The following is a 27,500-nucleotide window of genomic DNA, read 5'->3' as shown; positions in this document are numbered from 1 at the left end:
GACTCTCAATAAGCGGAAGTGCGCATTGCGCAATATATAAATGTTATTCAACACGACCATCATCGTAACCGTCGATAACAGCATCATCATCATCATCATCATCATCATCATCATCATCATCATCACCATCATCATCATCATCATCATCATCATCATTATCATCATCATCATCATCATCATCATCATCATCATCACCATCATCATCATTACCATCATCATCATCATCATCACCATCTTAGTGAAAACTTATGATGAATAATATATTATGGGAATAAATGAACAGATAATTTGCGATTATAAAAAATTGTAGAAATATTTTTGTTTACATAAAACTGATTTCAACCGATACCACAACCAACCAAATAAGTTAATATCGAAATATAAATTGTGACCAAAACCATCAATCCGATATTTTGTCGGAGAGAATATGTGACCCTTCGCCTCAAAACGGTATTACGTTGGGTTGGTAAAGATGTAGAAAATTGAATTTATAGCCAGAAATATCAGACTTGCGATGAGTTTGTATGTTTTATTGAGGAGAATGGATACCATATTTTAGGGTGCTAATTCCAACAATTTATATTTTTGACCAGTTTTAACATTAAATTCGGCTTTTAAGCATTTGGTTCGTTCCGACATAATACCGTTTTGAGACGATGGGTCACATATGATAAATAAAATGGATGGAAAGAGGAAAATGATTGGGTTTAGAAAATTATGTATTTCTTTTATTTATTCCGCCGTTTTATTGAAGAACACAATAAGTGCTATTTGGTTACAATTGCATATACTGTCTTTTTAAAAACAATGGCAGTATTTATTTCTGTTATTTATTCTGTCGTTTTATTGAAGAACACAATAAGTGCTATTTGGTTACAATTACATATACACAATAAGTGCTATTTGGTTACAATTACATATACACAATAAGTGCTATTTGGTTACAATTACATATACACAATAAGTGCTATTTGGTTACAATTACATATACACAATAAGTGCTATTTGGTTACAATTACATATACACAATAAGTGCTATTTGGTTACAATTACATATACACAATAAGTGCTATTTGGTTACAATTACATATACTGTCTTTTTAAAAACAATGGCAGTATTTATTTATTTTATTTTTATTTTCTAATTTAATTTTTTTTGTTTTTTATTTATTTAATTTTTTTTTTTTTTGGGGTGGGGGGGGGGGGGGGGGTATAATTTTAAGGTCAATAAATCGTTAACTTTAAGAATCAATCGTTGTCTTCTTTTTTTTTTTTTTAATAACGTTTGGTGAGTACTAATATATAGGCGAGGTCATTGGAGAGGGCAAAATATTAAGATTCTTAATCTCCTGCCATTGAAATTTCGAGCCCGTCTCCAATGCGCGCGACAATAGTCCCTCAGGGGAATGGGGAAACTTGTTAAGCTTATCATATGTGACCCAACGTCTCAAAACGCTATTATGTCGGGATAAACCTGATGCTAAAAAGTCAAATTAAAACTAAACTGGTGAAAATGATGAATGACTGGTATTCGGCACTCTAAAATACGATATTCATTCTCCTCAATAAAACAAATAAACTCAACGGAAGTCTGATATTTCTGGCCACAAATTCAATTTTCAGCAACTTAGTCATCCCGACTTAATACCGTTTTGAGACGAGGGGTCACATATTTCAGTCTGAAGTATCATGTTAATTCCGACATAATATCGTTTTGAGGAGATTGGTAACCAGATCAATAAATATTACGATATAAATAGCATTTCAAATTATTAAAAATAAATGGTTATAATATAATATAGCAGGGTGGTTTATTAGTAGTGAAAAGTGCCAAGTTCTTCTTACCAGGGTTCACTGACCGAGAAAGGAAAGCAAAGGGCAGAAATATATAATATATATAATATATAAAAAAGTGATCGTTTCATGAATAGATTTTTGAGGAAGAAAAAAAAACACACTGAATCATGCATTTAGTATAGATAGAGAAAGGAAAGGAAAAGAAGGTGTGGGGGAGGGGGGTGGGGGGGGGGTGATGAGATGAAGTTGACGTGTTCATAATTGCAGGTCTGATAATCGACCACAATAGGATTCAATAGTCGTAACGTCACTTCCTTCCTAATGACGCATGGTAACTTAGTAACACTGGCTCTAAAGTATCGGAACAATGACGGACGCCGTATGAAATATTTCTCCTTCGAGCATAAAAGCGTATCCAGAGGAAAAAAAAAAACAACATAAATTTGATCATGTTTTGACTTTTACACATTCTGATCACAAGACATATGAAAAGTTCTAGCCAGCTTGAAGAATGAAAAGTTTAGAACCAAGATGGCCGCCGTTGCCGAGCGGCGTGACATCAGACTACTGAATCCAATTGCAGTATTGAAGTTTTAAACAGCCCTTGTCAAACATTGGTTAGATAAGAATAGAGTTTGACAATGTTGGAATTTAGAAAAATATAGAAAAATTTGATGTGAAATGAGGAGAAAGGATGTTTGAAAACCTTATGGTCAAATAATAAGAATCTAAAGAAGGAATGAGATTAGCGGAAGAGTAGCGTCCCTTGATTGGACGTCACCGGCGGAGAAGTCATTAGAGAGAGAACGTCAATATGGTTTTGCGCATGCGTCTCTCGTCCTCGCTTCCGATGAAAGCGGCATGAGACACTTCACCGAAAGCGAGGACGAGAGAGACGCATGCGCAAAACCATGTTGACGTTCTCTCTGTAAGGTGACGTCCAATCAAGGGACGCTACTCTTCCGCTAATCTCATTCCCTATAAAGGATCTATGATGTATTTTAAAGTTTTACGAGTGATTGAAATTCTTTTAATTTTTATGATTCATTGAATAACATATTACTGTAAACAATGTTTTCAAAACGAGTTTAATGGGTGTCTAAAGTCGTAAAAATAGCCATTACAAAATTACAAAAGAATGTGATATCAAATTTTAAAATATTTCATTATGATTAAAAAAGATGACGATGATGACTTATAATTTGAATGATGCCATCTACAAGTGACTCATTGTCTTACTCCGCTATCATGTTAAAAAAAGAACTTTTATAAATATCCACTAAACGTGCTCAAAGCTCTTTACAAGGGATCCCTGGCCAACAGTAACATTTAACATGTAGAACGAGACATGACGCCTGTTAGGCGATATTACAAGATTGTATTTTTTTCGGAAAGAGACTACAACGCTGTTAGTAGTAGTAGTAGTAGCCAGGTATTCATTTCACCCCTGAGTACGGTGAGATAATATGAGTAAAGAGCCTTCTCCAAGGACTCAACTATGCGCTGAGCGAGGCTCGAACCCAGGGACCTTCCGATCCGAATATGAGTGTAATACCACTAGACCACATAATATTATGTAGGGGTTTACATAGGACTGTAAGTTGAATCGAAAGCCCAAATAATAAGAATAACATCTTTCTATCTGAGTAAAGAAAAGTTATGACTTTCATTATTCTTAATTAAATCATTTCCAGTTAGCTACTGTAATGTGAGCAATATCGTCTAACTTTTTAGAATATCTGGGATAAAATATAATCTCGAATTGAGACGATAAATAAATCTTTTGAAAAAGCAAATTTTGGAGAAATTGAGATGAAACACGAAATGAAGCGAAAAAAAAGTATTGAAAAGCAAAGCAAGTCAACTCGTGACATCAATTAATAATACTTAATAATATTAAATGAAATTGAAATATAGATGAAATGTATTATAATATAAAAAGAAGCGGAAATATGTGACCCCTCGTCTCAAAACGGTATTATGTCGGGATGGACCAGATGCTAAAAAGTCAAATTATAGTTAAACAGGTCAAAAATGTAAAACTTTGGTATTTAGCACAGTAAAATATGATATTCCTTCTCTTCTATAAAGCAAAATAAATTAAACTCCAAGTTTGATATTTCTGGCTACAAATCCCATTTTCAGCATCTTAATCATCCCGACTTAATAACGTTTAGAGACGAGGGGTCACATATCGAGTCATCGACCACGTAATTTGTTGCTGTCCAACGATTGGTTATTTCTTTAAAAATGTAGACACGCTGCTTTGTTTATGAAAGTTGTAATCATACCCATGTGTCAAGCTGAATCAAATGACCAATCGTGATGTTAGATATTTCGAAAGCTGTGAACACTTTTCACTATGTGGGTCACTTTTAGCAAGTTTTGCAATGTGACCAATGACCTCGAGCACATGGAAAGTTAATATAGATCGGTCCCATTTGACCAGAAAAGTAGGTTTTATTACAGTAGGATAGAATTGTTATTGTAACACAGTGGCATAGGGGAAACAATGGGCATGATCTGTAGGTACTACATTTCCATGTGTTCGTGGTCATTGGTCACATTGCAAAGTAAGCTCAAAAGAACCCACATAGTGAAAAGTGTTCACAATTTGAGAAATATCCAACATCACAATTGGTCATTTTACTCAGCATGACTCATGGGTATGTTTTCCACTTTCATGAAACAAAGCAGCGTGTTTAGATACAATAAGAAATGTCCCAGTAGATTTTTTACCAATCAAAACATGGAATTTGTGACACACCTTCACACGTGCTCGGACAAACATAGTTGGTTGTTTATAAACAATAACGTGAACGAATTCGACCTCCATCTGATCGTTGTTATTGTTTTTATATTGACAAATGGGTGACTAGTTATCACACGATTTTCTCGATCATATTATAAACGTTTAAGTTTACACATAGTTTTCGGTGTTGATTCTACTGATCAAGAGGTAGAACAGTGGGTATTTTACTTAACACATACCATCTATAGTAAAACATGTGTAGTTTGCTGTCATACCATCACTGCCGTTGTTTACATTATGACGATTGCCCGAGAGGCGTGGTTATCTACCGGTTAATCGTTGGACAGCAACAAATCATGTGATCGATGACCAGGATGGACGAAAACATGAATATGTATATAGATCGCTCCCAATGTTATAAATATCATTGTAATAATTGTTACAAGATTATAATTCATGAAGTTCTTTACCTGGACTTCTATACTCCACAGATGGAGTAAATACTTCGGAACAGCCTGCAAAAATAAGGGGGGCGTGAGGTCAAAGGTTAACAAGCTGCAGCTACCGGTGCAAGCAAACCCAGGACAATGTTATACAAAAAAATTATATAAATACATATACAAAAACACACATACCAAAAAAAAAAAAAAACACAAAAAAAAAACAAACAAACAAAACAACCAAATAAGGCCAACAATAATAGGGAATGAGATTAGCGGAAGAGTAGCGTCCCTTGATTGGACGTCACTCATAGTCTGTGACGTCACCGGCGGAAAAGTTATTAGAGAGAGAACGTCATGTTGGTTGTGCGCATGCGTCTCTCGTCCTAGCTTCCGGTGAAAGCGGCTTGAGACACTTCAAAACCAAATTGACGTTCTCTCTGTAAGGTGACGTCCAATCAAGGGACGCTACTCTTCCGCTTATCTCATTCCCTATACATACATATACAAAAACACAACACAAAAAAACAAAACAAAAAAAAACAACCAAATAAGGCCGACAATAATAGCACCTAGGAAATTAACTTCATTCTCATCATTAATAGCAACAAGCTAAAATAACAAACAAACAAACAAAAAAACAAAAAAAAAAACAACCAAAGACAAAGAACAAAAAAGTGAACCAAAACATAAGAGAAATCATCAAAAAAAAAAAACCCCAAAAAAAACAGAATAAATTCACAAACGAACACATATATAAATAGTAAATGAAAAAAGTGACGTAATAAATACTACTCAATGACTACCAGTACTGATGCAAATGAACACAGATTGATGTGAGGGTTGCTAAATCAAGCACTACAATAATAAACACAATAGTCAAACACTTCATTCAACAAGATTGATATATTATTATTATTGTTATTCCAAGCACAGAAGCTATTTCCGAATGTCCTGCTTATAAAATCGTGAATAATGAGAGATATTTCCAGTCTACATTATAAAATTATTCCTTTAACTCTTCAATGTTGCCAATAAATAGGGTTCAACAGTCGTGACGTCACTTCCCTCGTAATAACGCATATTAACTGGTTCTAAACTATCGGAACAATGGCGGAAGCCCTTAAGAAATACTTCTCCGAAGAGCATGAAAGTGTGTATCCCGAGGAGAAAATCATTATAAATCTGATCATGTTTCGACTTTTATACATTCTGATCACATGACATGTGAAAAAGTTCTATTGCTAGCATGAAGTATATAAAGAGTACTGATTTTCATTGTTTAGAACCAAGCTGCTGGTTGCTGGGAGGACGTGACATCACACTATGGCGGACACCATTATCTCCATCACCGCCCTTATAAAATACTTCGACGAGCACAAAAGTGTAGCCAGAGAAGAGAATCATTATAAATTTGATCATGTTTTGACTTTTATACATTCTGCTCACGACACGACATGTGCAAAAGTTCTATCCAGCATGAAGAATAAAGAGTACTGATGTGTGACCCTTCGCCTCAAAACGGTATTAAGTAGGGTTGGTTAAGGTGTTGAAAATTGAATTTATAGCTAGACATATCAGACTTGTGTTGAGTTTGTATGTTTTATTGAGGAGAATGGGTACCATATTTTAGGGTGCTAATGTCAACAATTTATATTTTTGACCAGTTTTAACTTAAATTCAGCTTTTAAGCATCTGGTTCGTTCCGACATAATACCGTTTTGAGACGATGGGTCACATTTTCTTTTTTTTAGAACCAAGCTGCTGGTTGCTCGGCGGACGTGACATCAGACAATTGGATCCTATTGAACATGACAGAGATGGTACCGTTTAAAACGACTTATAAAGAGTGTAATATAGGAAGTCTCTCCTTAAAACTAGCATTCTATTCAAGTATCATCGTCTCTATAATATATAATAATGACTTTACAACTTGTATGAGGAAAGTGCCTTTCAAAAACTCACTGAGTCACGCCCAGACTAGAAATAAATAAATAATTCACACTCACTTAAGAATCTAAAAAGGTGTGAAGTATCTAAACAGCGCCTGACAAAACAGAGATCGAAACAAAACAAAACAAAAAAAAAATAAAGGGAAAAAGCATCACTAAAAAACATCCGGGACTGTCTCGACTTAATCTGTAAGACAAGGTGACTATTTGTATGGAAATGAGTTCCTATTTGACTCAATAAACACAAGCCAACTTTCTACTGGGTAATTACAAAAATGATATAAAAGTTTTCGAAAGAAGACTCTTCGCATTCAAATTTTGGTCATTTTCTAACCTGCTATTCAAACAACCTTATGTAACTATTTGTATGGAAATATACTATTTTCTGAACAATCCAAGATCTTATTTTTCACATACAACAAAGACAACTTTAATTTTACGTCATAAAGCTTGGAAATTAAAAAAAAAATATTTTAAAAGTAAATCATTTAATCTAATCACAGAACATATAAATACAACGTTAAAGTAAAAAAGCAGAGCCGTTCAGTATTAAAACATAAATTAAAAAGAATAAATTGAAGCATGAATTCACCCTTGTGCAGTTATTATTATCAATACTTTCTAAAACAATAGTAAGCAAATTAATCATGATAGGGAATGAGATTAGCGGAAGAGTAGCGTCCCTTGATTGGACGTCACCCATAGTCTGTGACGTCACCGGCGGAAAAGTTATTTATAGAGAGAGAGAACGTCATTTTGGTTGTGCGCATGCGTCTCTCGTCCTCGCTTCCGGTGAAAGCGGCTTGAGACACTTCAAAACCAAATTGACGTTCTCTCTGTAAGGTGACGTCCAACAATCAAGGGACGCTACTCTTCCGCTAATCTCATTCCCTAAATGAAAACACATTAAAAGGCAACACATTAATAACTAAGCATTATTGAGGTAAAACATCTGTGACACAACTACACTAAAGCTACAAAAAAAAAAAAAACAACAACAAAACAAAACAAAAAACAACAAAAAACAACAATGAATCCAAACACATGCCACACACTGTAGAGCTTCGATGCAAGCAAAAAACAACCAAGGCGACAGCAATGAAATTTCATTCCAAATTTAAATAAAAAGTTTAACAGCCAAACTCACACATTTCTAAATTCTACATCAGAACAAAGTACTTTTAAACAAAGGTGAGCGGAAATTAAAGAGTTGAAATGCAATTTTTTTAAAAATCTGAATATATTCTTTTGCGAAATATTATATATAAAAAGACGAATACTGGAGATGTTAGTTTTTTAAGAAAGGGACTTTCAAGGAACCTTAACTTTTTTAGTATTTTAAATTTTTATAAAAGTTTTATCTCAATTACAAGATACATTATTGTAATTTGATTAGAAGCTCCAAAGTTTTGCACATCAGTTCTGTGACTTCGACATGACAAAAACATTAAATATTGTGTACAACACGACATCATCCAAAAATCATGGATACAAACTTATTATAATTCCTTACCGTCACTCTCGTCCAGATTCCCGCTGAAGGGGTCCGAGGTAATGACTCGTTCTGAAGGCTCTGATGGGGGCCCGAGGCCCTCTTTGTTTGCGGCCCTGACTCGGAACTGGTATGTGGCACTGGGCTGGAGCCCGAATATGTGGAAGGATAACTCCTGAAAAATAACGTCAGAGGAAAGAAAATTTGATGGATGATTTCGGGGGCAGCGTGGCTCAGCGGCACGGTCTTTGCTTCGTACCCGAAAGGTATCGAGTTCGATTAACCGCTGCGCTGTGTGGCCTTGAGCAGGGCACTAAGGCACGAAGACACATCTCTCTCTCTCTCTCTCTCTCTCTCTCTCTCTCTCTCTCTCTATCTCTCTTTCTCTACACCAACAAACCAAAATGGCGACTTACTTTACACTGAGGCACGAGGACATCCCACGTGGTCTGCTGTCTGGTCTTAGCCTCGATGACGTAATAGTTGATGGTGGACCCACCGCTGGAGGATGGCCCACACCAAGATAAGGAGGCGGACTCCCTGTTGATCCCGTATACGTGAGGCTTGCCCACTGGTGGACCAGGAATGTCTGAGATTAGGGATGGACAAAGAGAGTGCATATAAAAGTCGGGTCGAATATATATATCATAATAATCAGGCATTATCATGTATTTCCTTCAACTAAAACCATCTGAGATTTAGTGTTATTAGCTTATATATATATATATATATATATATATATATATATATATATATATATATATATATCGGCGGCCATCTTGGTTCTAAACAAAGAAAATCATTACTTTTTATTCTTCATGCGGGCTAGAATCTTTCATATGCCTTGTGATCAGAATGTGTAAAAGTCAAAACATGATCACATTTATGTTGGGTTTTTTTCCTCTGGATAACCTTAATGCTCGCCGGAGATATATTTCAGTCGGGCGTCCTCCATTGTTCCGATAGTTTAGAGCCAGTGTTACTAAGTTACCATGCGTGATTAGGAAGGAAGTGACCTTACGACTGTTGAAGAGTATTGACCGAAACAAGTATTAAGACACATAATAAGACTTATTTTATGAGGAAATATGTGATAGATATTATTAACACCCGTTTCCTTTTAATGATTATTTCTCTTGATAAGGACGTCTTTAGCATGGATGTTTTGTGAACCTATGAACCATAGAAATAGCTTTACAAATTATTATTGTTGTAGCTTTGATGTTTGTATTGAAAAGGCGCCAAGAGCTGTTTGTATGTGGAATAGAGGCGGTATAAATTATGATGTTCATTATTTATAAAGTTCAGGGAAATATGTGACTCATCATTTCAAAACGGTATTATGTCGGGATGAACCTGATGCTAAAAAGTCAAATTAAAACTAAACTGGTCAAAATGAATGACTGGTATTCAACACTCTAAAATATGATATTCATTCTCCTCAATAAAACAAATAAACTCAACGCAAGTCTGATATTTCTGGCCACAAATTATATTTTCAGCAACTTAATCATCCCGTCTTAATACCGTTTTGAGACGAGGGGTCACATATAAAGGAAACACAAGATACACATTAAGCATTATTTTCTCAATCGAACGCTACCTTTTGCTGTAATAACACATCGTCTACGTAAAACCGTGGCTAATGAAAGAAAGAAAAGAGACGTTTTAACCCTCTCCATACCAGCACATTTTCAGGATTTTCCCCAAAACTTCACACCCAACTAACTCAATAATATATTTTTTATCACTCAAACACAACAGCAGAAAGTTCTTGCCATACATAATTTCTTTAGTAAAACATGCTCTACAACACACTGTTCATTTTCTTTAAATTCTATGATGTAAAAAAAGAAATTTGAATATGAAAAATGTTGGTTATATTGTTACGAATGTGACGATTTTCCTTTTGGTGGTAAGGAGGTGGTTAATGCATGTGGGGGCTATGTGGTCTAGTGGTATGACACTCGCTGTCGGATCGGAGGGTCCTGGATTCGACGAGCCTCGCTCGGCGCATAGTTGAGTCCTTGGAGAAGGCTCTTTACTCACATTCTCTCACCGTACTCAGGTGTAAAATGAATGCCTGGCCGTTAACAGCGTTGTCTCTGTCCGAAAAAAAATATGTTATATCACCTACAAAGCGTCATGTCATGTCATGTCCTACATATTAAATGTTGCTGTTGGCCAGGGACCCCTTGTAAAGCGCTTTGAGCACGTTTAGCTCAATTGACACAACTTTCTCACCACAACTTGTTTTTATGATCTTTATTTTTTGCAAACAGACGCTATTTGAATATCTCCTTGTATACATCTATTGTTTAGGGTCATCTGAACTCACCAATGATTGGAGTGAAATTGAAATAACCTCTAGCTTTTGTACACAAAAATACGCTCACTGAACATCTTGATGTATACATCTCTTGTCGAGGACCATCTCTTAACTCACCAATAATTGTTGTGAAATAAGCTTTAGCTTTTGTACACAAAAAAAAACACGCTCACTGAACATCTTGATCTATACATCTATTATCGAGGACCATCTTAATTCACCGAAAATTGATGTAAAATATAAGCTCTACCTAAACTGATACCAATGTTGTACTTTGATGGTTGGTTTGATTATTATTGTTTTGTTTTTTTGGGTTTTTTTTTTATTTTTTGGTTTTTTTTAGGGGTGGTGGGTGTTTTGTTTTTTTGTTTTGTATTGTTTTTTTTTTTGTTTTGTTTCTTTGTTGTTTTTTTTAGGGGTGGGGGTGTTTTTTGCTTGTTTTTTTGTTTTGTATTGTTTTTTGGTTTTTTTATTTCTTTTTTTCTTTTAAATTTATCTACTTTTTTTGAATGGCAAATGCGTCTTACCTTCGACACAGATATTGGCTGAAGTGTGGTCCGATCCCGTGCTGTTGGTAATGACCGCGGTCATCTTTCCTGTGTCCATACTGGTCACGTGGTCGATGGTCAGTATGCTGCTGCCCTTGGTGGTCACTATTGACACCCGGCCATCTGGGGGGAAAAACAAAACAAAAGGGAGGTTCAAGCCTTCGTAACCCTAGAAAGGGGAAGGGGTGGGGGCTATTAAAGAGGAGAGGAACTAAAATTGATATAGATAGAATGAAGTTGACGTCACTCTGTTCTTTGTTATTGCTTATTTTTATTTTTATTTTTTTTGCTATCCACGTTAAGAGTAATTCTCACTAAACAGTATTATCCAGACTATAGATAGTATGCGCTTGGCTAAGAAGCTCATAACATTGCCATCCGGAAGCATAACGGACCAACACACAAAACTGTGTGTGTCCATGAACGTTAATACAGTTCAGTGAGCATTACTGATAAACGCGGATGGCAAAAAACAACAACAAAAAGCTGAGTGACGTCATCTTCGAACTATCTATAAGACAAAGTGACAAGAAATAAAGTGAGTAAGAAAGTACCAGACGACAACAGAGAATAAAAACTTCGCGCGAGGGGGGGGGGGGATGGGGGCTCGAACCCTCCCGCAGACTTTACTGACTTGTACGACAAACTCCCCCTTGACGGGAAGGGGAGATCGTGAATACCGTATGAGCTATCCTCTCCTACTTTCTATTTCGACCCACCCTTCTATTAAAGTTTGAAAAATTTGCACCCCCCTCCCTCCCAATTCCCACTTCTATTTGTGACCCATCGTCTCAAAACGGTACTATGTCGGAACGAACCAGATGCTTAAAAGCCGAATTAAATGTTAAACTGGACAAAAATATAAATTATTTGCATTAGCACCCTAAAATATGGTATCCATTCTCCTCAATAAAACATAAAAACTCAACACAAGTCTGATATTTCTGGCTATAAATTCAGTTTTCAACATCTTAACCAACCCGACCTAATACCGTTTTGAGGCGAAGGGTCACATTTGATAGACTAGAGTAGCAGACAATAACAACTATCTCAAATTAAGCAGCATCAGAAGAAATAACACCACCAACAACAACAACAACGACAATAACAACAACGAAGACAACAAAATATAAACTTATACAACAGCTACCAGCGGCTGCATCAGAATCAGTAGAGAGGGAACAGCAACAACAACAACAACAACAACAACAACAACAACAACGACAACAACGACAACAACAACGACGACAACAACAACAACAACAACAACAACAACGACATCAACATCAACAACAACAACAACGACAACAATAACGACAACAACAACAACAACGATGACAACTAAATATAAACTTATACTAGAGCTACCAGCGGCTGCATCAGAATCAGTAGAGACGGAAATACAAGAGCTACCAGCGGCCTGCATTAGAATCAGTAGAGACGGAACAACAACAACAACAACAACAAAAACAACAACAACAACAACAACAACAACAACAACAAAAACAACAACAACAACAACAACAAAATATAAACGTATACAAGAGCTACCAGCGGCTGCATCAGAATCAGTAGAGTAGACGGAACAACAACACCAGTAATACTAGGAAGTCATCTGAGAAACAATAACGTAATAAATAACCCATAAATATAGTTGCTTGTAGAGTAGCAGGGAAAACAACAACAACCACTTCAAATTAACCCTCTCCTTACCACCTACAGTTTTTTTTTTTTTTTTTTTTTTTTTTTTACAATACAACAACAAAAAAATGGCAAGGCCCCAGGTATTGACAAAATCACTGCGGAAATGCTTAAAGCGAACTCGCAAGAAATGTCCAAAATTCTCAGTAAACTGTTCACCAACATTTGGGAAAAGGAAGAAATACCAGAGGATTGGCAGAAAGGCATCATCCATAAAATAGCCAAGAAAGGAGACCTAGGAAATTGTGCTAACTGGCGTGGAATCACACTCCTGTCCGTAACGAGCAAAATTTTTAATAGAATCCTTCTGAAAAGAATCTCACCTCACATTGAAAACATTCTTAGAAAAGAGCAGGCAGGGTTCAGAAAAGGGAAGTCATGTAGTGACCACATATTTACCCTGAGACAAATCCTGGAGCAAAGCATTGAATGGAACAGCCCCCTCTACACCATTTTTGTCGATTTTGAAAAAGCCTTTGACAGCTTACACAGAGAGTCCCTGTGGAAAATACTCCGCCATTATGGTATACCGATGAAGATAGTCAACCTAATCAAAGCAATGTACAGCAACTACCAATGCCAAGTGATCTGTGGTAACAATTTAACAGACAGCTTTAATGTAACAACTGGTGTAAAACAAGGCTGCATACTCTCCCCGCTTCTGTTTATCCTGGCTCTAGACTGGCTCATGAAAAATACAATTGATGGTAAGAAGAGAGGCATTCGCTGGACACTGACATCTTTTCTGGAAGATATAGACTACGCAGATGATATCGCGTTAGTTTCCAGTACACACAGAGACGCCTCAGAGAAACTAAACGTACTACACAAGAACGCCTCGAAAATTGGACTGAAAATAAATTTCGATAAGACTGTGTACATTAGGGTGAATCCAAAACATGACAGTGAAATTAGGATAGATGAACATATAATTGAAGAGGTAACAGAGTTCTCCTACCTCGGATCCAAAATAACAGACGACGGAAATGCAGAACACGATATCAAGCACAGAATTCAAAAGGCAAACCAGGCTTTCGGCATGCTGAAAAACTTTTGGAAATCAAAGCAAATAATGAGAAAGACAAAGCTGAAAATATACAAGAGCAATGTTTTAAGTGTACTGCTTTATGGAAGTGAAAGCTGGAAAATGACATCCTCCTTAATACAGAAACTAGAAGCCTTTCAGAACAAGTGTTTAAAAAGAATTTTTAATTTATTTTGGCCTACAAAAATAAGAACAGTGGATCTATTAAAGAAAGCTGACTGCACTAGCATTGATAGCCAAATAAAAAGAAGAAGATGGCGTTGGCTGGGTCATGTGGCCAGAATGGAAAAAGGGTCACTTCCCAAGACAGCCTTGTACTGGACAGCAGATGGGAAGAGAAAGCAGGGAAGACCCAAAGAAACCTGGCGAAGGACGATGGAGAAAGAATTAAAGGAAGCAGGCCTGACCTGGAATACAGCCACCGCAAAAGCAGCCGATCGCAAAAAATGGAGATGTCTGGTGGATGCCCTATGTGCCTCAAGGCCCGAAGAGGATTAAGTAAGTAAGTTACCACCTACAGCAAAATCGTCACATTTGTTACGACACAATATACAATTTTTCTCATTCAGATTTATTTTGTACAATCACAAACTTTGAAGAATGATCTTAGTTTAATTACTAAGAACATAAAGTTGTTTTGTAGAGAGATTGTTTGAGTTTAAAAAAGCAATTTTTCTGCTGGGTTAGCCTGCCATTTTTGGATAAATACTGAAAATGATCGTTATGGAGAGAGTTAAGCAACAGGAGAATAAACAGCACCAACAATAACAACAACGACAACAACAAAATATAAACTTATACAACAGAACCAGCGGCTGCATCTGAAACAACAACAAGAAGTCATCTGAGAAACTATAACATAATAAAGAACCCATAAATATAGTTGTGTGTGGTACATTTTGATTTAATAAAAAGAAGAAAAAAAAAGGACAGGAGCGACGCCAGACTAACATCAAATATTTGTCAGACTCGATGGGGGCAGACCGACTATGGCCATAATCTCATAATATTGCTGAACTCTCTGGTAAAAACACTTTTTAAATAAAAAAAATTTGGCCAGAAAACTCGTCCTTCAAAAGTCGATCGATAAATATGACCCTTATCTCTTGACAAAAAAAATATATGAATCTCAAAACCCGGGGTTTTCTTCTTATTTTTTTTTTTTCTCTTTCTGTGGGTTTTTTTGTTTTTGTTTTGATTTTTCCTAGGGTGGGGGCGGGGGCGGGGGGGGGGGGGTTAGTGTGTGTTTTCAAAATTATTTTTGTTTTTTTGGGTGCATTGTTTTTTGTTTTTGTTTTTATTTGTTTTTATTTAATTTTTTTGTTTGTTTGGGGGGCGGGGGGGGGGGGGGGGGTGATTTCTCAGGATTGGGTTTCTTTTGGAATAACGGGGGTCATTTTAGTCAATCGATATTGGGATGATCAGGTTTCTGTCCAAAATTGTTGTTAAAATGTGTTATGTCAGAGTACGTCAGTCAAGCCCTAATCCTGTAGATGTAATAACCTGATTATTACGACGTGTTTTATGACGGTGAAAGAATTCGTTATATCCGGACAGGCAGTACAGCAGAACAATGGAATGGTTGTTGGTGGAGAATATATGTATGTGACTCATCGTCTCATAACGGTATTATGTAGGTACGACCCACTCGATTAAAAGCCGAATTTAATGTTAAACTGGTGAAAAATATAAATTGTTGGCATTAGCACCCTAAAATATGGTATCCGTTCTCCTCAATACATCATATAAACTCAACGCAAGTCTGATATTTCTGGCTATAAATTCCATTTTCAGCATCTTAACCATTCCCGACATAATACCGTTTTGAGACGAGGGGTCACATATTATTACTGTTATCTCGGCTTGAGTGGGGCTGTTGGATGGACAGTATGTCAGTCACCCATCACATCTAAATATGGTGGTGTCCATTAAAAGTGTCCGGGTGACTTTGGAGATAAAATGTGACCCTTCGCCTCAAAACGGTATTAAGTCGGGTTGGTTAAGATGCTGAAATCTGAATTTATAGCCAGAAATATCAGACTTGTGTTGAGTTTGTATGTTTTATTGAGGAGAATGGATATGCTATTTTAGGGTGCTGATGTCAACAATTTATATTTTTGACAAGTTTAACATTAAATTCGGCTTTTAAGCATCTGGTTCGTTCCGACATGATACCGTTTTGAGACGATAGGTCACAAATATTGAATTTATAGACAAAAATTATAATATGAACACTGGGCAACGTATAAATGTTTTATTGAACGCAAAGGATATGGAAAATAATATACACTATTTTAGATCCCGTCGCCTAGGCGTTCCATGAAGGAATATAGATGACCCATTAAAAAGAACCCCCCCCCCCCAACCATCCCCACCCAAAAAAAACCCCCCAAAAAGCCGTTTTTATTTTTTTTATATTTAACAGTCATAAAGTAAAATCTCACAATATAACTTTTACATTATCTTATTTGGCATTTGTTCATCCCGACATAAAACCGTTTAGAGAAGATGATTAACTTATATGAAGCAAATGAATTAATACGGTACGCATTACAGATGGAACGAAATTGACGTCACTCATCAGCTCTTTGTCAATGTTTTAGACAGTCATTTTGGCCATTAGTTCTCACTAATAAATTATATCGATCAAACAATGAACGTTTAAGGTTACTCATAGTTGTGTGTGTCGGTACGTTATTTCCGAATGCAGCTCTCTCTCTCTCTCTCTCTCTCTCTCTCTCTCTCTCTCTCTCTCTCTCTCCCTTCTCTCTCTCTCTCTCTCTCTCTCTCCCTCTCTCTCTCTCCCCCCTCTCTCTCTCTCTCTTTCTCTCTCTCTCTCTATCTCTCTCTGTATCTCTCTCTATCTCTCTCTCTCTCTCTCTCTCTCTCTCTCTCTCTCTCTCTCTCTCTCTCTCTCTCTCTCTCTCTCTCTCTCCTGAACCTTAACTCACCCCGATTAATTAATGACAAAAAAAATTTCTCACTCTACTCAGGTGTCAATAAAACGTGACACGTGACAACATATGTCTAAACGTGACCACAGGTAATGATGCTATGCCTTACACAACAATACGTACAGAATACAATAGATAGTATGCGCTTGGCCAAGAAGCTCATAACATTGCCATCCGGAAGTATAACGGGCCAATACACAAACTCTGTGTTACCATGAATTTTTATTCGGGGTAATACAGTTTAGTGAGAACAACTCACAAACGCGGATGGCAAAAACAATAACAAAGGCCTGAGTGACGTCATCTTCGAACTATCTATATGTAACACACTGACCAAACGCCTTATCTACATTTTGACTAAAAATCTTTTACTTTATATAAGACTTAGAGGAATGTGTTTTTCACCGATTGTGATCTTTAATTGGATTCAATAATCTGATGTCACGTCGCCCAGCAACGGCGGCCATCGTGGTTCGAATAAAAGAAAATCGGTACTTTTATTCTTCATGCTGGCTAGAATTTTTCATATGTCTTGTGATCAGAATGTGTAAAAGTCAAAACATGATCAGATTTTTAATGGGTTTTTTTTTAATGGGTTGCATCTCTCTCTCTCTCTCTCTCTCTCTCTCTCTCTCTCTCTCTCTCTCTCTCTCTCTCTCTCTCTCTCTCTCTTCGCTTTTATGCTCGTTGGAGAAATATTTCATAAGGGCGTCCGCCATTGTTCCGATAGTTTAGAGCCAGTTACTAAGTTACCATGCGTCATTACGACGGAAGTGACGTCATGACGTCATTAAATTTACATTTTTCATTCCGACAGGGAAAACGCCGTTAACGGCCATGTACTCATTTTACACTTGCGTATGGTAAGAGAATGTGAGTAAAGAAATAATAATAATAATATAATAATAATAATAATAATAATAATAATAATAATAATAATAATAATAATAATAATAATAATAATAATAATAATAATAATAATAATAATAATAATAATAATAATAATAATAATAATAATAATATTATAATTATTATGGACACAACTAAGGAACACAATCCGTGATCAACGCATTCCCTCAATAAAGCACAACTCTCTCCTTACCAGCCATTTTCAGGCTTTTCCACAAAACATCACACCCAAGTAATACAAAAATAGAATTTTTATCACTCAGACGTTTGATACTATTAGTAAGTTCTTCCGATACATAATTTCTTTAGTAAAACATGCTCTACAACACACTGTGTTCATTCTCTTTAAATGTTATGATGTACAACAGTAAAATTATAATAAGAAAAATGTTTGTTGTATCGTAACGAATGTGACGATTATCCTATAGCTAGTATGCGATTAGCTAAGAAGTTCAAAACATTGCCACCCGGAAGTATAACGGACCAACACACAAAACTGTGTGTAAACATGAATTTTATAGTCTGGATAATACAGTTAGGTGGAATGGGAGCGATCTATATTCATGTTTTCGTCCAACCTAGTCATCGATCACATGCTTTGTTGCTGGACAACGATTGGACATTTCTCAATCAATGTAAACACGCTGCTGTGTTTATGAAAGAAAAACATACCCAGGAGTCAAGCTGAGCAAAATGACCAATTGTGATGATGGATATTTCTCAAATTGTGAACACTTTTCACTATGTAGGTCATTTTGAGCACATATTCCAATGTGACCAATGACCTCGAGCACATGGAAAGCTAATACTCCCATTACTCATAAACGTGGATCGCAAAAAAGAATAACAAAGACCCGAGTGACGTCAACGTCATTCCATCTATAGTTGGTAATGAGAATATTAAAAGAACACATTGAATGTACTGACTATAATATAATAATAATAATAATAATAATAATAATAATAATCATAATAATAATAATAATAATAATAATAATAATAATAATAATAATAATAACGTATTACATACATACGTACATATCACCAACAACGTCGCGTGTCGTGTTTAGATGAAATAATTTAATTAGATGACGGCCACAACTGACACAAGATAAAATCTAGCGACGACTCCGCTCACGACAAATCCATCAATGAAATAACAACGCATTCCACAAACCACTCACTCACGTCATCCACAACGCACGGACGCTACTCTCTCACTTTAGGGTAGTACTCATCCTTAAAAACACACTCAACCCTCACACCGACTATATCCGTAGTATACCCGGGGTTACTTATACTCATTACCTATTTATTACATTTTGTGAGACAAATTATAGGAGTAGTATCAAAGCTAATGTTCTTAATTTTTACATGTTAGTTGTAGTTGAATAAAACTATATATTTTTCCAATTTTGAAAAGTAACAAAAATCTCTAGGATTGAGTGAGTTAAAGCACAGAAGCACCCATCCTTCTTTTGTTCATCCACATGCTTAACCACACGCCTACTCAAAGCTCAAATACAAACACGCGCGCGCGCACACACACACACACACACACACACACACACATAAACACAGCTACAACTACTACTGCTACTACTACTACTACTACTACTACTACTACTACTACTACTACTACTACTACCACTACTACCACTACTACTACTACTACTACTACTACTACTACTACTACTACTACTACTACTACTACTACTACTACTACTACTACTACTACTACTACTACTACTACTACTACTACTACTACTACTACTACTACTACTACTACTACTACTACTACTACTACTACTACTACTACTACTACTACTACTACTACTACTACTTACTACTACTACTACTACACTACTACTACTACTACTACTACTACTACTACTACTACTACTACTACTACCACTACCACTACCACCACCACTACCACTACTACTACTACTACTACTACTACTACTACTACTACTACTACTACTACTACTACTACTACTACTACTACTACCACTACCACCACCACTACTACTACCACTACAACAACAACAACAACAACAACAATACTTACTACCAAAGCTATTACCACCAACATAACAAATAATACTACAACACCTAATACTACAGACCTCTCCCACCTTCTACAACACCCACACTACCAGTTTCACACACCAACCATTTAATCTTTCAGTCCAACTTAACCTCATGACCCCAGCAGATCACCATAATCATTCATATAATATCTTCTCATTACAGTTGCCTTGTCCTATCAACATCAAGTGGTCTGGTTCTCTTTTTGGCATTACCTCGAGCATCACCAGTTAAGAGACTGAATTAAGGACAGACTAAACACACCCCATCATTTTTATGGGACCATAATTGTGACCCCTCTCCTCAAAACGGTATTAAGTCGGGATGACTAAGTTGCTGAAAATGGAATTTGTGGCCAGAAATATCAGACTTCCGTTGAGTTTATTTGTTTTATTGAGGAGAATGAAGATCATATTTTAGAGTGCTGAATACCAGTCATTCATAGTTTTGACCAGTTAGTTTTAATGTGACTTTTTAACATCAGGTTCATCCCGACATAATACCGTTTTGAGACGATGAGTCACAATTGACTTCATCATTTACCTAGAGCGCATTTCTGTGCTGAGAGGAGAAATGACGATTAAAGCAATATTTATCTCCCATAATAATAATATAAACTAAACTCCCGCATTGCGAAAAAAAAAAAAAGATGTTTTTAAATATTTTGGCCATAAAAGTCGTCCTTCCAAAATCGATCGATTAAAATAGCCCTCGTGTTGGTAAAAAATAACTCTCAAACCTGAAACTTCGTGAAATCCCAGGTTTGAGAGGTTTTGTCAAGATGAGGGTAGTTTTAATCTATGTATATTGGAAGGATGAGCTTTTTGGCCAAAATTTTAAGAAGGACGAGTTTTCTGGCTAAAAAGTTAAATACGCGGTTTTTAAGAGTATGGCAGTAAATATCATTTCCATAGTCTATCTTAGCTTGACCGTTATAATACTTCATTTTACCGTACTTTTTGAATTTCTCACCTCCCGATCCATACCATTCCTCCTCCTCCTCCTCCTACCACCCCTCCTCCTCCTCCTACCACCCCTCCTCCTCCTCCTCCTCCTCCTACCACCACTCCCCCTCCTCCTCCTCCTCCTACCACCCCTCCTCTCCTCCTCCTCCTCCTCCTACCACCACTCCCCCTCCTCCTCCACCTTCTCCTACCCCCCCTCCTCCTCCTCCTCCTCCTACCACCACTCCCCCTCCTCCTCCTCCTCCTCCTCCTACCACCCCTTCTCTTCCTACCACCCCTCCTCCTCCTCCTCTTCCTCCTCCTACCACCACTCCCCCTCCTCCTCCTCCTCCTCCTACCACCCCTCCTCCTCCTCCTCCTACCACCCCTCCTCCTCCTCCCACCACCCCTCTTCCTACCACCCCTCTTCCTACCACCCCTCCTCCTCTTCCTACCACACCTCTTCCTCCTCTTCCTCCTCCTACCACCCCTCCTCCTCCTCCTCTTCCTCATCCTACCACCCCTCCTCCTCCTCCTCCTCCTATCACCCCTCCTCTTCCACCACCTACCACCCCTCCTCCTCCACCTACCACCCCTCCTCCTCCTACCACCCCTCCTCCTCCTCCTCCTCCTCATCATCATACCACCCCTCCTCCTCCTCCTACCACCACTCCTCCTCCTCCTCCTCCTCCTATCACCCCTCCTCCTCCACCACCTACCACCCCTCCTCCTCCTCCTTCCTTACTCCTACCACCTCCTCTCCACCTACACCCCTCCTCCTCCACCTCCCTCCCTCCCTCCTCCTACCCCTCTCTCTCTTCCTCACCACCCCTCCTCTTCTCCACCTCTCTCTCGCTCTCTCTACACTCTTTTCTTACTCCACCTCTCCTCTCTTCTCTCTCCATCTCCTTCCTCAATCCCACTATCTCTTCTCTCTCCTCTCTCCTCTCTCTCTCTCCTCTCTCTCCTCTCTCTCTCTCTCCCTCTTTCTCTACCCCTCTCCTCTATCTCTCCTCTCCTCCCATCCTTTCTCTCTCTCTCTCTCTACTTACATTCTCTCTAACACCCCCCTCTACTCCCATCTACCTCTACCCACCACACCACTCCTCACAAAACACACTACACATCTCTACAACCCCCAATCTACCACTCGCAACCCCACCAAATCAAACACAAAATAACAATCTCTTATCACCACCCAATTCTCCTATCTATCGCCTCCCCAAATTTCTAAAAAACGATCATTATTCACCGCAATTCTCATACAAGTCTCTCACAAATCTACTCTAAAGTCGGAAAAGTCAAGTCGCCCATTCAGTTATTGTAACCAAATTAAATCACACCTAAACCAAAAATGCACCAATGAAAAAACGCCTTTTTATACATTTTGACCAAAGGATCCTCCATCCACTCTTATGGCAAAAGTAGAGAGCGGTCTGGATGTTGTCCGAAGCCTGGGGTTGTGGTAACGACTAATGAAAAAAAAGTGAGACTGAAGAGGCTTCGGATGGGAACACAATACAGACAATGGGCGTTTCGGGTACAAACCCTTCGTACGCTGACGAACGGTTTGAACCCGAAACGTCCATTGTCTGTATTGGTCCCTTTGAAATCGAGGCTAAAATTATTTTTCTTTCCCAAAGATTCTAGCCTCGTCACCTCGAGAAGTCACTTTGACAGCGAGACTAAAATTATTTTTCTTTCCCAAAGATGCTAGCCTCGTCACCTCGAGAAGTCAGGTGGCGATAACCCCCTACAGGCCTGATAACTTGATGTCTGATAACAACAAGAAACAACATTAACCCTTTGACCGCAAGACTTCAATTCTTCCAAACTCATAGGGAATGAGATTAGAGGAAGAGTAGCGTCCCTTGATTGGACACCACCTTGCAGAGAGAACGTCAAAATGGTTTTGCGCATGCGTCTCTCTTGTCCTCGCTTTCGGTGAAGTGTCTCATGCCGCTTTCACCGGAAGCGAGGTCGAGAGACGCATGCGCACAACCAACATGACGTTCTCTCTCTAATAACTTTTCCGCCGGTGACGTCCAATCAAGGGACGCTACTCTTCCGCTAATCTCATTCCCTATAGCTTAATGAACCAGCAGATTTCGTGATAAACGCTCTAAGCTGGTCATTGTTTACTAAAAAAAAAAAGTTTAAAAAATGAGCCTTTTTATATAGCGCAATATCCACTAAACGTGCTCAAGGCGCTGGTCAAAAGCAACATTTAACATGTAGGCTGGGACATGACGCCTGTTAGGCGATATTACAAATTTTTTTTCGGACAGAGACAAAGCTGTTGACGGCCAGGTACTCATTTTACACCTGAGTACGATGCGCTAATGTGAGTAAAGAGAGTTTTCCAAGAACTCAACTATGCGCCGAGCGAGGCTCGAACCCAGGACATTCCAGTCCGAAAGCGATTGTGATATCACTAGACCACATAGTCGCACTAGCATTTAAGATAAATGAAATTACACGCTCTTCCATTGTTATTTTTTGACCGCCAGTTAGATGATTAGTTCCTAAATAAGACTTGAAAACATTTAAGGTCAAATACATTTTCGTGAGTTCATACGATTAATCTGGCGGGTAGAAGTGGTGAGTGTTCACTTAAACGAATACCAATGTGGAATATCTAAGTTGATCGCTTCGTCTATCAATCATTGCCATTCATTGTTTATTGAATAATGACTGCTCGGACAGTCCGAATCATTGGGGGCGCGGTTATATTAATTTTAATATTTTACTTAAACCCAAGCACCGATTCGTACTCCAGCCCTCTCATTGGAAAACCCTATCATTTCTTAGTAAATACGTCATCGTCGAATAATGCTTTGAATGTGTTGAATACGGTGTATATATATAGAGCAGTATAATTAGGTGCCCCAAACGTAAACAAAGGTCTAGAAGCACATGGCAAACCACATGTTCCTGTCTTGACAGCTCAAGTTCCAATGTAAATAATAGAAAAAAATAACCTTTAAAATTTGGCTGTTAGGTGGCAAAAGAAACACATATTCATAAATACTCGATCATGCATCAAATAATGTCTAGATATGGATATTTTATGGAACAAAAGGTAAAATTTATCAAAAGTTACAGTCTATCTATTTTTAGACCAGAGCAAATTATTGCGCTGGTGTGAACAAAACGAGAATTATTCGGAGCCTGATTTTCAGAATAATTTCGTCTTATATTATTATTTCTTCAACTGTTAGCTTTTATGTAAACATATTTTCAATACTGAAAGTGTATTGCCTACAACTCAAACTACAAAATTGGGAGACCTATATTGTGCATAAATTTTTCCGGTCCCTAACGGAAATCACTAGCAACTTGTTATTGTTTAGGTTTGGGGCACCTAATTATACTGCTCTATAAAATTTATTCCAGACCTCTCTTAGAAAACCCTATCATTTCTTAGTAAATACGTAATCATTGAATAATGCTTTGAATGCGTTGAATAAAAATATGTATTCGCAGAATATTTTCGCACATTTTATTGGTGTGAAATTAGGTGTAAATGACAGCTGATTGGTCATTATAAATAATCATTTGGTGCGCTTGAATACAAATCCAACGTTTTTAGTTTTTGGGTCAAATTAATTGTCATTCAAGCAGGGGAAAGATGCGAATTATGGTGAATAGAAGTACTAGTACCATGAGGGGTAGAGTGAACTTTTTTTTCATTTCTTTGTGCGGCTACGTGGTCTTGTGGTATGACACTCGCTTCCGGATCGGAAGGTCGTGGGTTCGAGCCTAGCTCGGCGCATAGTTGAGTCCTTGGAGAAGGCTCTTCACTCACCGTCCTCAGGTGTAAAATGAGTACCTGGACGTTAACAGCGTTGTCTCTGTCCGAAAAAAAATGTAATATCGCCTAACAGGCGTCATGTCCCGTCCTACATGTTAAATGTTGCTGTTGCCCAGGGACTCCTTGTAAAGCGCTTTGAGCACGTTTAGGGGATATTGCGCTATATAAAATCTCAATTTTTAAAAAATTGTATTTATTAAACCCGTTATATTTTTATCGTGCAATAACACATATCTACTCGTAGTGTTATTGGGCACAATAAAAATAACTCGTTTAATAAAGACAAAGAGATGAAAGAATCGTATAACATCCAACCGCGTCTGCAAGGGTTAACTCACTCAATCCTAGAGATTTAAAAATTTTTAAAAATAAATAAAATTGAGCTTTATATAGCGCAAAATCCACTAAATGTGCTCAAAGCATTTTAAAAGGGGTCCCTGGTCAACAGCAACATTTAACATGTAGGACGAGACATGACGCCTGTTAGGCGATATTACAATTTTCGGACAAAGACAACGCTGTTAACGGCCAGGTACTCATTTTACACCTGAGTACGGTGAGAGAATGTGAGTAAGGAGCCTTTTCCAAGGACTCAACTATGCGCCGAGCGCGAGGCTCGAACCCAGGACCTTCCGATCCGAAAGCGAGTGTCATACCACCAGACCACATAGCCGCACATGATAAACTTTTTGCTACTTTTCAAAATAAGAAAAAAATGTATTAAAAATGAGCATAAACAAAGATAGTTGTCATCTACCATTAACATGCAAAAATCTAAAAATATTAACTTTGATACTACGCCTATACTTTGTCTCATAAAAATGTAATAAATAGGCATGGGGTAAAAGTAACCCGGGTTCACATAGTATGCACTTGGCTAAGAAGTTCACAACATTGCCATCCGGAAGTAAAGCTGGCCAACACACAAAACTGTGTGTAATCTTGAAGGTTTATAGTTAGATTAATACAGTTTATTGAGAAGTACTCATAAACGCGGATGGCAAAAAAACAATGACAAAGACATGAGTGACGTCATCTTCGAAATATCTATACTACGGATATAGTCGGTGTTAGGGATGAATGAGTTAATACAGTGAGCTAATTAATGAGCATTCGCAGATATGGCATTTATCCCTGTTCCCTGTTACCCCAGCTAGGCTGTGGAAAGCAACAAACAGCATCGCAGTGAATTCGTGAGAAATCTGGAAATAGAAACACATTCATTCTTCCAGAAATGGGAGTCGTTGCTTGTAATTTCTTATCTTGAACGGCACAGCTACACGATATAATATCGTGTGAAAAGGGAGAGGGGTGGGTGTGGGGGTGGAGGTGGGGGGATAAGGGGGGGGGGGATAGGGGGGGGATAGGGGGGGGGGAGGGGCTGTTATTTATCATGGAGTCATTCACCTCATATGAGTTTTTTTTTGTTGTTGTTGTTTTTTTTTTAATTGAGCGTTTATATAGCGCAATATCCACTAAACGTGCTCAAAGCGATTTACAAGAGGTCCCTAGCCGACAGCAACATTTAACATGTAGAACGAGACATGACGCCTGTTAGGCGATATTACATTTTTTTCCGGACAGAGGCAACGCTGTTGAAGCCCATGTACTCATTTTACACCTGAGTACGGTGAGAGAATGTGAGTAAAGAGCATTTTCCAAGGACTCAACTATGCGCCGAGCGAGGCTCGAACTTAGGAATTTCCGATCCAAAAGCGAGTGTCATACCACAAGACCACATAGCCGCACAAAGAGAAACACGTACTTCCAGAAATGGGAGTCGTTGCTTACAAATTCTTATCTTGAACGATACAGCTACACGATACATCGTGTGAAAAGGGTGGGGGTGGGGTGGGGAGATAGGGGGTGGGGCTGTTGTTTATCATGGAGTCATTCACCTCATAGGAGTTTTATTGTTGGTTTTTTTTTTAATTGAGCTTTTATATATCGTGCTCAAAGCGCTTTACAAGGGGTCCCTGACCAACAGCAACATTTAACATATTATAGGACGAGACATGACGCCTGTCAGGCGATATTATAATTTTTTTTTTTCCGGACAGAGGCAACGCTGTTGAAGCCCAGGTCTGTTGATTATCATGGAGTCATTCAACTCATAGGAGTTACATAGGACGGATAGAAGGGGAGAGAGGGATCGGGGGATGGGGGAGAGGGGGGAGGGGAATAAAGGAGCGATAATATATTATATAGATGGAACGAAATTGACGTTACTCAGCACTCTGTTATTGTTTTTAGACACCCAAAAGACTTCAGTGACGTCATCTTCGTTCTATCTATAGATATAACGAAGATGACGTCACACTGGTGTTTGTTATTGTTTTTTGCCATCCGCGTTTATGAGTAATTCTCACTAAACGGTATTATCCACACTATAAAAGTTCATGGATACACATTGTTTTGTGTGTTGGTCCGTTATACTTCCGGATGGCAATGTTGTGAGCTTCTTAGCCAAGCGCATACTACCTATATTGTCGTCGTCTCTAGAGAAATCGACCAACACCAACAGCAAAAAAAAAAAAAAAACTGACTCGAGCGTTGCGTGCAATCTCATGTAAATAATTGAAAACCAGAGGCGATCTACTCCAGTCTATGGTAGAGACAGACGGCAGGCGGTATTATGGGATGTCGGGGCCATTTTGGAATAACTGGCAAAAAGGCAATTTTTAAAATTTTGGCCAGAAAATTAATTCATTTATTGAAGTATCATGATTATA

At 37.9% G+C, this 27,500-nt stretch overlaps 1 protein-coding gene across 9 annotated transcripts in view; it reads right to left on the bottom strand.

Annotated features, from left to right (window-relative positions):
* LOC144958990 (uncharacterized) overlaps positions 1–27,500 on the bottom strand; it is a 196,130-nt gene that overhangs the window by 33,076 nt on the left and 135,554 nt on the right. For 7 of the 9 annotated variants that reach the window (XM_078891299.1, XM_078891294.1, XM_078891300.1 and 4 more), the window contains 4 exons: positions 11,290–11,433; positions 8,850–9,022; positions 8,455–8,608; positions 5,020–5,064 (listed from right to left, as the gene is read on the bottom strand). In XM_078891299.1, coding sequence (XP_078747425.1) covers positions 5,020–5,064; positions 8,455–8,608; positions 8,850–9,022; positions 11,290–11,433 — 516 coding nt within the window. The remainder of the gene's footprint in view (positions 1–5,019; positions 5,065–8,454; positions 8,609–8,849; positions 9,023–11,289; positions 11,434–27,500) is intronic. The other 2 variants (XM_078891297.1, XM_078891302.1) reach the window with 1 other exon arrangement.

The sequence above is a fragment of the Berghia stephanieae genome, chromosome 13 (assembly GCF_034508935.2).
Source record: "Berghia stephanieae isolate SIO BIC M18660-M18661 chromosome 13, UCSD_Bste_1.3, whole genome shotgun sequence".
In the NCBI taxonomy this organism is placed as follows: domain Eukaryota; kingdom Metazoa; phylum Mollusca; class Gastropoda; order Nudibranchia; family Aeolidiidae; genus Berghia; species Berghia stephanieae.
This window is presented reverse-complemented; position numbering and strand designations above follow the sequence as displayed.